General features: G+C 50.1%; 1 protein-coding gene across 1 annotated transcript in view; it reads left to right on the top strand.

The window, feature by feature from the left end:
* LOC126529337 (uncharacterized) overlaps positions 1-13394 on the top strand; it is a 59007-nt gene that overhangs the window by 39445 nt on the left and 6168 nt on the right. Inside the window, exons 7-9 of the mRNA XM_050176940.3 lie at positions 823-967; positions 2476-2666; positions 4714-4905. Coding sequence (XP_050032897.2) covers positions 823-967; positions 2476-2666; positions 4714-4905 — 528 coding nt within the window. The remainder of the gene's footprint in view (positions 1-822; positions 968-2475; positions 2667-4713; positions 4906-13394) is intronic.

The raw sequence follows: 13394 nt of genomic DNA, 5'->3' as shown, positions 1-13394 counted from the left end.
AAGTCAAAAGTTTTCACCTGTTTAGTGAATAGGTCCCATAGCCTTCTTTTTTTTTTCAGCTTGCCACCACACATCGTGAAATGGGAAAACCAATGAAAATTAGCATGCTAATTAGTTGTAGATATGGCAGTGAAAAATAAAAAAGTTAGTAGGCTTTCTTTAAGATGAACTTGGCTAAGACAGACTGCCTAAATAGGCCTAGCAGCTCAGCTATGTCTTAGTTTCCATAGATGCAGTGCTTCTGTTAAGCTAAGCTTAACAGTCTGGTATAAGACCAGATTGTGAAGGTCACTTGATGTTTATCTTTGAGTCTAAAGTACATATTCTAGCTTCCTCTGAGAAACAGCTCACATCGTTAGTTTTCTCTTCATAATTTTGTGAAGCTTAAACAGCTGCAGTGCAGAATGGATGTTGAGGTACAGAATGTCTCGATTATAGAAAGCACATATTGTTGTTAAAACCTTTTTTTCTGGCTACATGTTAACTTCAAGGACTGTACAATGAGTGATGGAACAAAAAATAATAGGTGTAATGCCAAGAAACAAGAAGATGGCAGTGGTAATTGAACACCGAGGGTAGCTGATATTTTAGTTCAGGTTAAAAGGAAGAAGCAGATAATGGTGGTCTCTTGCAATGACAGAATGGGCGCTGAGGGAAAGGGAACCCAGTCGAGTACGACAGAGTAGTTATTATGGTGTGATGAAATTAGGAAAATCGCATGTTAAAGATGCAGTCAGCTGACGCAAAACAGGGATAACTGTAGACTTGCACAGTTTGTTTGGCATTTTGTCAAAAAGCTCTAGTTGTCAAACTTCCGTGCAGGGTGCTGCTGCATTGAAAGAACTGGAGGGTCACCTGGAGAGCGTCATCAATGACCAGGAGCGGTCAGCACTCAGGGAGCTGCACGAATACCTCGTCACGGACAATGGAGCATGGGCCCTCGGAACACCGCAGCTCGACCTGTTCAGTATGTTCATCGGTTTGTTAGTAATTCGTTTGTTAGGTGCTGTTTTGTTAGCAACTAGTTTTCATTGCAGTATGTGCATGTTTTTGTGTGCACGCACGTGCACACTTGTGCAGAAAGTGTGGTCGAAGCTATTTACTTCAACATGTTGGATTGTTACTCGTTAAGTTTGTTTACTGTACTCACAGACAACTTGACACAGCAATGAAGGGAAAGCTGCAGTAGCAGTGCTTCTGCATGTTTGTTACTCAATAAAGTAGTCTCGCAGTGTTTGACAGTGCCTTTTCATTTTCTTGGAGCAGATATTGAACCAGTGCTGCTAGCTGTTGTGCAAGGGTTTTGTATTTTCCAAACCGTGAAACGGGGGCAATGTGAAAAAATAAACTTGAAATTTAATAATGTGGTATATTTTGTCTTATTTTAACACAAGTGGTTCGGTATGCAGGATGTTTAATGTTTTCCGTTTCCGAGCTTAAACAAGTGCAAGTGAGACTGTGGGACTATTTTTACGAGCGCTATCACACCTATGCTTTGCCTCCGTAGCTTTCCATTAATTGCCACAGAAAGTTGGCCACAAGTATATAGCCACTTTTCTTTGCAGTACCCTACGTCTACTAGCTGCAGTTTATCAGATTATTTTTTTCCTCCCCTCATCAGTCCAAGTTGAGGTAAGGATATATCGCCAACATACAACTAGACCACAGTTCATTCCATGAACTGTGTTGTGTGTTGTGGTGTTAGTAATTGGCCCACCACGTAGAATTGAGAGGGAGAACGTGCCAGCTCTGGTACCTGCCCGCTGCAATGGCTCTGTGATCGTGGTGTTCTGCTGCTGAGCCTGAGGTTGCTGGTTCAATAGCTGGCTTCGGTGGCCAGATTGTGGTGGGGGCGGAAGGTAGCAGCGCTTGTATGCATAGTATCAGCTGAACACCATAAAGAGCCCCAGCTGCTCAAAGTTAATCCATAGCACTAAAGCACAGGTTTTCTCACAGCTTACTGCGGACATACTGTTTTGAACATTAAAGCCCAGTTGTAATCACTTGCCAAATTTCAGACCCCCCAGTCTTAGAAACGGATGGTCCTTACATTGAGCAATTCAGTAACCAAATTTTTTTTTAAGTATGCAGCCATGAAAAGACTATATGGGTGTGCGGGTTAGCAGGGTCATCTTAATTTAGCTTCTTTCTTTAATTAAAGGCAGTACGTACTTTGGATATCTTCCTCAACCTCCAGAACTGTAGAATTAGTGAGACAGCACTCTAGAATCAGTTTCACTGATTCTAGAGTGCTGGCAGACATGTTTTTTCAATAATATTGAGCTCTTGAGAGTCTAACCACTATGCAACGCACCGCAGCACTGAAGGAACTTGAGGGACACCTGAAGATTATAACCAATGACCAGAAGCGATCAGCGCTCGAGGAGCTGCACGAATACCTCCTCTTCTTTATTCTATAGCTCCTGCCTCACTATCTCGTACTCTGACCTCCTCCTGTCTGCCTGCTTTCTGCAGACAAGTTGCTGACCGACACTGGCCTGTCGTCGGCGGTGCGACTGTCGCTACTGCGGGTGCTTCAGGCAGCAGCACTCAAGGAGGACGTCATTCTGTTCCTGCACCAGGACCGCAAGAGCCACTGCATCATGAGCTACGTGTACCGCATCGAGAGCCTGTCCCCCGAGGAGCAGGACGAAGTGCTGAAACTGGTGTGTGTGTGGGCTAGGCTCCTTTCCAGTCATCTGGGGGAAACAAAGCAGCAATGGACTTGAGCTGGAGAAGGCGGCAGACACACACAGGCACTATTTGCATCTACGGAAAGGCACACAGGGAGATGAAGAATCACACACGGACACAATGAGCGCTGACTAACAAGTGTTTGTTTCAAGCATGGGATTCATCAAAAATTTAGAAAGGGGGGGAAAGGGAAACGACTTGTTAGTCTGCACTCGTAGTACGTGTATGGTGTGCTCCTTTGTCATCACATGTCTTTACGTAACACTAGGCTAGAGTTGTACTAGCTAGCCTTGTGCTTTGCTTTACTCCACTAGAGAGCACTTATTAATGCGAGCACCTAAAAAAGTATGTAGCATGTAAAAAGTATGTATGTATAAAAAGTATGTGTGCACATCAACCTAAGGAATGTTCCAAGAAAAAAAAAACACATAAGATGTACATGAAAATATTACAGTTGAACCAGTTGATAATGAACTCTATAGTGCTGCAAAAAGGTGGCTGTTATATCAGGAGTTCATTATATATGGACTCGCCCTTAAATATGCTCAAAAATTAACGGCACTGAAGCTGGCGTCGGCACTTGCAATTCGGCAGCACTTTGGTCCGAAAACCAAATTTTCCGTATTGTTCTTGGTCCCGCCCTTCACTCCACATTTCCGTTACGAACGTCTATCTAAAGAACGAAATACGGCGTCATAGAGCTCTTTCAAAGCAGCACCTGGTTCCGATCACCTGTCATTTTGAAACTGCAAGCGCAGCCTCCGTAATTTATTCGAGAGCTTGTAAAATATTTTACTACCAGCTAGACATGACTGTATTCTGCACACGAGAGTGAAGCGTTCAAGATGGCTGGAAGCGTAAACTCTGAATACTGCGGTCTGCCGCCATTCTGCGAAGGTCTCGGACATTGTTGTCTCAGTGTTACAAATGCATGTCAGCCACACAAGAGCCGTTAAGTTACATTATCCACGTTGCTTCGGGCAAAAAAATTCCCTGTTCGAAAGATAGAAAGTCATTGTGAACTGTTATCAGCAATCGGCTACGTGTAAACCAAGCATCACCGAACCGTGATCTCCTGAGTGGTGTAGTAACTACCTACCCTTTGTAACGTTGTGCTGTGGCAGCTCGTGGTGCAGCATTCTGGCTAACTAGCGCCGCATGAATACTGACACTAACGATAGCGACACTTGAATGGCCATTGTTCCCGTGGTGGAAGGACGTGGATGGTTGTTCCAAATCATTTAAATAGGTGTAATGTACATGGTGCTGCATGGACAGTTGGGCAAGAATGAGAGTTCTGCCGTTGTTGCATCCAATATTGTACCAGTGCACGCGCCAGCGCACACTCCGCGGCATGCTGTTTATCTTCTATGCTTTGCCTCGAAAGCGAGTGACCTTCTTCATGGCTTCCAGAGTCTGTGCGCGGCAGTCACTCACTCATCTTGAAAGCCATATCATCATCGTCACAGTTGGACTGGGGCGTGCTTTGGTACTTTGCGTGTGCCCTCTTTTTATCAAGTTTAGGTTAGAAGCGTTCGTTGTAACAGTAAGGTGATTTAAAAAACATTTGTTATATCTCGAAGTAGTTTCAATTGGCAGGGTCGGAAATTTGTAAATGCACTGATTATAAGCAATAGATCGTTATAAGTGGGTTTCATTGTTTTGTGGGCAGCGCTAAACAACAAGGATCTAGAGAAATTCATACAGAATGGCCACTGGTGGCGAAATACAATCATGTGGCAGGGTAGACTTGCTATTGGACGATGTGACGACAACAGAGATTGGAAAGGAGTGAGTAACTAATGACGAAGACAGCCGAGTAATGCACAGCGTCGCAGTTCAGTGCTGTCGGAGGCCTGTTTTGTGTTTTTTTGCTTGTCTATGGCAAGTGACCGTGTCGATGCCTGTGCGGCCCTGATCCAACTGTCCCAACAACTTTTTGACTTGAACTAACCCTAGAAGTTGTTTTTCTCTCAGTGCCTGTGCTGCGTGGCCTTTGAACCCTTTCTCTGGGTGCAGCTCTGCAACCTGTGCAGCAATGTGAGCAGCTACGACTGGCTGCTCTACATTTCCGAGTGGAGCGAGGAGAGTGGCCAGTCATGCAACAACGCCAAGGCCACTGTGCGCGCGGTTGTCCACGGCCTCCTCTGCGACCGGCCTGAGGCACAGGAGCGCAGTGCTGCCCTCATGTTCAACCTCTCCCTCAAGGAGGTGGGTTGTGCCTCTGCTGCCAGTAGCGTAGGGAAAGATCAACTACCTTAAATTGACACATATGAGTAGACTCCAAATATCGGCATTATTTGTTTGAATATAAAGTATCAGTTTATCTGTGTGTGTGAGGCAGGGCAATAGAAAAATAGAAGTGAAATAGCCTTCCTGCGTTTCCTATGTAGATAACTTCAAACTCGAGCACATTACGGTTCCAAACGATGGTTTATATGCGTGTAAATATTATTGAAACTGAACAAGTTTAAATTTGAACCGTAAGAAAGACATCCAGTTTACGGCACTTTGCTGGACAAGTGCTAAACGAACATAAAAGATTGAAAGGAAAGATTAAAAAAAACACAAATATATTATTACGATATGCTCAAGCGATGCTCAAGAAATGAGCCGCCGCGAGAACGACGACGAAGTTGGTCGGTGCGCTTGGCGCGAGCGAGTGTCAGCCTGGCTGCCTGGCTCCAGTGTAAATAGCCTGTAAATAGCCTCTTCTGTCTGTGTCTTTCCACACGCAACATTCTGGTGGAGGTGCTGGGTAGCCGTGTGATGTGGTGTGTAATACGGCGGCTCTTAGCTTGCTCAAGGCGACGGCATTCTTTGATGATGGCGTCGATAGTCGAGACGTTGCCGAAAACAAGCAAATTGAAAGCGTCGTCGGCGATACCTTTTAGAATATGTGACACTTTATCGGCTTCGGACATACCATCGTCAGCTTTGCGGCATAGAGCTAAGACGTCGAGGATGTAGGAAACGTATGGCTCCGTAGAAGACTGTACTCGAGACGCAAGAGCCTTTCGCGCGGCAGCCTTGCGCCCAATGGGGTCGCTGAACAGTTCCCGTAGCTTCTCTTTGAAATTGTCCCAACTGGTTATCTCGTCGTCATGCGTTTGGTGCCACACGCGTGGGGTGCCGCCGAGATAAAAGATGACTTTGGCGAGCATAATCGTTGGGTCCCACCTGTTATTAGCGCTGGCGTGTTCATAGAGTTTGATCCAGTCGTCAACATCCTGGCCCTCCAGGCCAGAGAACACACCTGGGTCGCGATGTGGGGCGACCGTGACGATTGGAGCAGTGGGACATGCCGAAGCCGTTGCAGAGGCGGGCGCGTCACCGGGAAGCATGGTGACAAGCTCGGTGTGCCGACCACTTCTGAGTTCCGTGGTGAGGACGGGGATCGCTGACGGGGATCGCCGCCAGGGGGTAGTATTACGATATGCTCAAGCGATGCTCAAGAAATGAGCCGCCGCGAGAACGACGACGAAGTTGGTCGGTGCGCTTGGCGCAAGCGAGTGTCAGCCTGGCTGCCTGGCTCCAGTGTAAATAGCCTCTTCTGTCTGTGTCTTTCCACACGCAACAATATGTACAGTAGAACCCCGCTGTTACGTTCCTCACTGCTGCGTTTTCCCGGCTGCTACGTCGTTTTCATCCGGTCCCGGCATAGCTTCCATAGGATCCAATGTATAAGGAAACCCGCTGTTACGTTGTAGCTGTGAAAACGTTCCCGCATGATACGTCGCAGCTTAGCACCCCGAACCCGCCTGGGCTAAAGTAGACAACGCGCTCCAACCGCCATCTTGGCTTTTGACGAGTTTTGGCGGGGCTTGGCCGGGCTTGGCTATGGAACTGGTTGCAAGAAGCCGCACGCCAGTTCGAGAGGCCGCATGAGGCCGCCACTAAGTGGCCATTCGTGAAAAATGATCTTACTATCATCACTGTGATTACGGTCACCGCTTGGTTGTTGGACGGGTTGACTCACGGAGGAAGGAAACTCGGGAGAGGCCCTGACGTCACTCTTTGTGAAGCTAAAGGGAAACCGGAAGTTGGCGTTGCTCGTGGCGTTGCTCCGCCTATCGGGCCTGCTCTCCTCTCTTGTTTACGTTTCTCCCACGCCGCGCTGCGCACAACCGGGCTGCTCGGACGCGCGCGCTCCGCAGCAATACTAAACAATCGTTAGCACGTTAGCATGATTACGTCAAAGAGGGCAAAATTTCCCGCGTATATTCGTTCGTCCATTGCCATTGCCGTGGCAAGGTGACGACAAGGAGCACGAGCCGCATGATGCCGGGGAGTTGCCAAATCCTAGCTTTGGAGAAGCCGTCGCGGCTCTGGACCTCCTCCGCAGGTACGTCGCACCTCACAGCGACGCTGACAGCAATGCGGCCTTCCAGGGTATTGAGAAACGTGTGGCGATTTATAGCGAGCGAAAGAAACGGCAAGCCACCATTCTGGACTTTTTTAAGTCCTAAGCGCACTCTGTGGAAATAAATTGTCTATAGTTGAAGCTGCACTTTTTTCATTCATTTTCGGAGCTTTCCTCACTGTTGCGTTTTCCCGGCTGTTACGTTTTTTTCCCCCGGTCCGGTGAAAAACGTATGAACGGGGTTCCACTGTATATACATATCAGGGTTGCTCAAATAGGCTACTTGTGCCTAACAATTGTATTGACATGTGTACTTATATTTATCGGGCGACCACGTTTCGCCGCCTAACAAATCTTATCGCACAGCGCGGGACGCGCCTGCATGTATCCGAAGTTTCTGGAAAGTTATCAATGCTTCTGTCCGCTGCCTCTTGTCGCCGAACCTTGTGTTATCTGATTTCATCACGTGACGCGAATGGTGTAGAACTTTGTGGAAGGCACGCAGGTCCCAATGATTAGTCGGGAACATTCGATGACTACTGTATAAAAGCCGATGCGCTGGATCCGCTGATCAGATTTTCGCCGATCGCAGACTATGTTCGCCGCTGTCACCGTTCTTTGAGTGTAGCCTGTTTTTGAGGGCACAAGTTCACCCAATAAAACGCTAGTTTCGCCTTTCTCAGTTTGCCTGCTTTCTTCAGTCACTACCACGTGACAGCTGGTGGAGGCGCTTGTGCGTTCATGTACCGAACGCCCCCGCAAAGCCGCGATCCAAGCCCAAAGCCCGAGGACAAAACCGACATCGCCCAAGACCAGCGTGCTAGCCGCAGACTGCAAGGACTGCGCCCAGAGCACGGACTTCTACCTGAGACGACAAAGAAGATCGTGGCCAAGACAACCCCAATGGATGCCCCAGTGTCTCCCGTTATCCTGCAACAACCCGGGACCCGCCGACCTTCCACGGAGTAGCTACTGAAGACCCGGAACCCTGGCTCGAGACCTACGAACAAATCACGACTTTCAACAACTGGGACTCCGACGACAAGCTGCGGCATGTATACTTCGCCTTAGAAGACGCTGCCAGAACGTGCTTTGAGAACTGGGAGTCGACCATGACAACATGGGACCTGTTCCGTAGTGGCTTCCTGCGCACCTTTACGAGCGTCGTGTGCAAGGAAAGGACCGAAGCCATGCTGGAGACCAGAGCGCAGCTGCCGAATGAGACGATCGCAATCTTCACTGAGGAAATGAGCCGTCTGTACCGCCACGCCGACCCAGAAATATCCGAGGAGAAGAAAGTCTGCCAACTGATGTGTGGAGTAGAGGAACTTTTCGCCGGAATGGTAAGAAGCCCACCGAAGACCGTCGACGAGTTTCTTCGTGAGGCGACGAGCATCGAGAAGACACTGGAATTGCGGAACCGGCAATTCGACCGACGCACCAAGCCAACAAGCTACGCCGGAATTCAATCACTGGCCACGGACGATCTGTGCGAGACCATCAGGGCCATTGTGCGCGAAGAACTGCGCAAGGTCTTGCCTTCGTCGCAGCCTCAAGTATCTTCGATTGCTGACATCATGAAAGATGAGGTTCAGCGATCGCTGGGAGCTCCTAAGGTGCAACCTCAATTACCGCAGCCCCAGGCAGTAGCGATGACTTACGCCGCCGTCGCACGCCGTCAAGGTCCCCCTCCGGGACCGCGCCAGGACCCTGTAACGCCACAATTCCGTCGTCCGCCGCCGCCAGCACGACCACCCATCGCCCAGCACACCTACGCGAGGAAGACGGACATTTGGCGCGCCCCCGACCACCGCCCGCTCTGCAACCACTGTGGCGAAGCCAGCCATGTGTACCGCTGATGCCCATACCGCGACCTGGGATTGCGAGGCTTCGCCGTCAACACGCAGCGCCCGAGGGAAGGTGAACGCCCTCGTGACATCGCCGACTACATCGCCGCTACTCAGTGGAGCCCTCGACGACCGTCCCGTTCACCGTCACTAGGCCACTACCTGTCGCCCCAGCGCCGACCATACACTGGCCCAGCCCGGGGCCGGTCAGTCAGCCCATATCCAGAAAACTAAAAGCAGCAACCGATGGAGGTGCGGTTGCTGTTCGTCGAACTGACAAAGATTCTCCGCCGACGCCGAAGACGCCGGAAAGACTATCTCGACGACATAGCAACGACGACACACCGCCGTCCCGACGAAGTCTGGCACGAAAGAACACACTGCCGAAAGACCACCTGACGACGCCATGCACCCAACCACAGGTCAACGCGACGCATTCGTGATCCGACGCCAAGGCCTAACTGTAACGCAAGACAAAGAACCACCGACCTCGACGTGCTTCTCGACGGCCACGCAGTCACGGCGTTAATAGACACAGGAGCCAATTACTCCATCATGAGTGGACCCATCGCAGCCCAATTGAAGAAAGTTAAGACTGCATGGGAAGGCCCGTTAATTCGGACCGCTGGAGGACACCTCATCACGCTGAGTGGAATCTGCACAGCAAGAATTACCATTCATGACCGGACTTACCCTGCCACCTTCGTTATCCTGCAACAGTGTTCACGAGACGTCATTCTCGGCATGGACTTCCTGAACCAACACGGCGCAATCACCGACCTGAAGTCAAAGTCAATAACGCTGTCGGAAGATCAAGCGATACCGCCGGAGAGCCCTCGTAGTCACCATGCCTTGAGTGAGCTCGAAGATCAAGTGAGCATCCCGCCTCGCTCCAGCATTATTATTTCGGTCAGCACCGAAACACCCGCTCACGTATAAGACATCATCGAAGGTGACCAACGTCTACTGCTCGACCGTGAAATTTGCGTTGCAAGAGGGATCGCTCGACTGCACGGAGGAAACACGAAAGTGTTGCTGACAAACTTCAGCCAGGAGTTCAAGCACATCAACAAGGGCACGACGATCGCATACATCGAGGAAATTCAGGAAAGAAGCGATGCGTTTGTCGTCTCGGATTCTGTCGCATCTACCCCGACAACGGTAGTTCCCGAGCCAGACTTCGACATAAATCCAAGTCTCCCCTTGATTAAGCAGCAACAGCTCAGAAGTCTGCTTCGACAATACAAACACGTCATCGCGGATTCGACAAACACCAGTCGCCAAGCATCGCATAATAACCGAAGAGTGCGCTCGACCACTACGCCAGAGCCCTTACCGAGTTTCAACGCGAGAACGCGAAGCTATAAGACAAGTCGACGAAATGCTGCGTGACAACATCAACCAGCCGTCGAAAAGCCCGTGGGCGTCTCCAGTTGTTTTAGTGAAGAAAAAGGACGGAACCCTACGTTTCTGCGTCGATTATTGTCGACTGAACAAAATCACGAAGAAAGACGTATACCCCCTCCCACGGATAGACGGCGCATTGGATCGGCTCTGCAATGCTAAATACTTCTCATCGATGGACCTCAAGTCTGGCTACTGGCAAATAGAAGTCGACGAAATGGATCGCGAAAAGACCGCCTTCATCACGCCAGACGGCTTCTACGAGTTCAAGGTTATGCCATTTGGACTGTGCTCGGCGCCTGCAACGTTCCAGCGCGTGATGGACACGGTTTTAGCAGGATTGAAGTGGCAGACCTACATGGAGGACGTCGTCGTCTTCGCTGGAAATTTCGTCAATCGCCTTAAGCGGCTTGCGACAGTATTAGAGGCTATCAAATCATCAGAGCTCACTCTGAAGCCGGAAAAGTGTCGCTTCGCTTACGATGAGCTTCTATTCCTAGGCCACGTCATCAGCAAATTTGAAGTACGTGCCGACCCACAGAAGACAGCTGCCATCGCAATGTTCCCGCAGCCAATCGACAAGAAGGCAGTGCGCAGATTCCTTGGCATGTGTGCCTACTATAGGCGCTTTGTCAAGGACTTTTCACGCATCGCGGAGCCACTAACACATCTAACCAAATGTGATGTCGAGTTCAAGTGGGAAACTCCGCAGGCCGACGCATTTCAAGAACTCAAACGATGCATGCAGTCGCCGCCGTACTTGCACACTTCGACGAGGACGCCGATACTGAAATCCACACTGACGCCAGTAGCCTAGGACTCGGTGCCGTCCTAGTCCAGAGGAAAGACGGACTTGAACGGGTGATATGTTATGCTAGCCGGTCGCTGTCAAAAGCGGAAGGCAATTATTCTACGACAGAAAAGGAATACCTCGCCATCATTTGGGCTACAGCAAAATTCCGCCCTTACCTCTATGGCAGGCCATTCAAAGTCATCAGTGACCATCACGCATTGTGTTGGCTAGCTAACTTAAAGGACCCTTCAGGACGGCTGGCGCGGTGGAGCCTCAGACTGCAAGAATAAAGCGTCACCATAATATATAAGTCCGGAAAAAAACACTCTGACGCCGACTGCTTATCATGCGCCCCCATCTATCCCCCATCGCAAGACGACGAGGATGACAACGCCTTCCTTGAAATAATAAGCCTGAAAGACTTCACTGAACAGCAGCGAGCAGACCCGGAGCTGAAAGGCCTCGTTGAGTACTTGGAAGGGAACACCGGCGTTGTCCCTAGGACATTTAAGCGCGGGTTGTCTTCGTTCACGCTACAAAACAACGTGCTCGTGAAGAACTTCTCACCAATCCGCGCCAGCTACCTTCTTGTTGTACTGTGAGCACTGCGTCCAGAAGTACTGCATGCCCTACACGATGATCCAACCGCTGGGCACCTTGGATTCTCCCGGACGCTGTCGAGGATACAAGAAAGGTATTACTGGCCACGTCTGACCGCTGACGTCGCCTGTTACGTCAAGACATGCCGAGACTGTCAGCGAGGTAAGACACCACTGACAAGGCCAGCAGGATTACTACAGCCGATCGAACCTCCTCGTCAACCATTCCAGCAGATTGGGATGGATTTGTTGGGGCCGTTTCTGACGTCAACATCCGGGAATAAGTGGATCGTCGTGGCGACGGACTACCTCACCCGCTTCGCTGAAACTAAAGCTCTACCAAAAGGCAGCGCAGTCGAAGTGGCGAAATTTTTCGTCGAGCATATCCTGCTGCGACATGGTGCTCCAGAAGTCCTCATCACCAACAGAGGCACGGCTTTTACAGCAGAGCTCACCCAAGCCATTCTGCAATACAGCCAGACAAGCCACAGGAGGACAACTGCCTACCACCCGCAGATGAATGGTCTCACGGAACGCCTGAACAAGACCCTCGCCGACATGCTAGCAATGTACGTCGACATCGAACACAAGCCCTGGGATGCCGTCCTGCCGTACGTAACATTCACTTACAACACGGCGGTGCAAGAAACACCACAGATCACGCCGTTTAAGCTGGTTTACAGCAGGAACCCAACGACGACGCTCGACGCCATGCTGCCGCACGTCACTGACGAGGAAAATCTTGATGTCGTTACCTATCTCCAGCGCGCCAAAGAAGCCCGACAGCTCGCCCGCCTGCGGATCAAGAACCAGCAGGGGACCGACAGCCGACACTACAACCTCCGACGACACTTCGTCGAGTACCAGCCCGGCGACCGTGTTTGGGTATGGACCTCGATACGCCGACGAGGACTGAGTCAGAAACTATTGCAATGCTATTTCGGACCCTACAAGGTCATCCGATGTGCTGGCGCACTGGACTATGAGGTCGTGCGAGACGGCATTTCGCATTCACAGCGGCGCCGCGCACGATCTGAAGTGGTCCACGTGGTGCGCCTTAAACCCTTTTACGGCCGCTGACGAACTTCCTTATTTTGTTGTTTTCTTTGCTACAAGTGCTTTTCTTTATTACTTTCGTTTGTTTGCAGCATCGGGTCGATGCTCTTTAAGAGGGGGGTATTGACACGTGCACTTATATTTATCGGGTGACCACGTTTCTCCGCCTAACAAATCTTATCACATAGCGCGGGACGCACCTGCATGTATCCGAAGTTTCTGGAAAGTTATCGATGCTTCTATCCTCTGCCTGTTGTCGCCGAACCTCGTGTTATCTGATTTCATTGCGTGACGCGAATGGTGTAGAACTTTGTGGAAGGCACACAGGTCCCAACAATTAGTCTGGAACATTCAATGACTACTGTATAAAAGCGGACGCGCTGGACCCGCTGATCAGATTTTCGATGATCGCCGACTATGTTCGCCGCTGTCGCCGTTCTTTGAGTGTAGCCTGTTTTTGAGGGCACAAGTTCGCCCAATAAAACGCTAGTTTCGCCTTTCTCAGTTTGGCTGCTTTCTTCAGTCACTACCACGTGGCAGTATAATGCCATGGCCAACTTCTGGTGGAACAATTTATGAGCCGCCAATCCAGACTGGCCTGCTCCAAAAATGGGCTGTTGTCGAGGCGGATTAGTGCA

This window comes from Dermacentor andersoni, chromosome 8 (assembly GCF_023375885.2).
Source record: "Dermacentor andersoni chromosome 8, qqDerAnde1_hic_scaffold, whole genome shotgun sequence".
Lineage (NCBI taxonomy): Eukaryota > Metazoa > Arthropoda > Arachnida > Ixodida > Ixodidae > Dermacentor > Dermacentor andersoni.
Note: the sequence above shows the minus strand (reverse complement) of the source record. Positions and strands in the feature narration are given on the sequence as shown.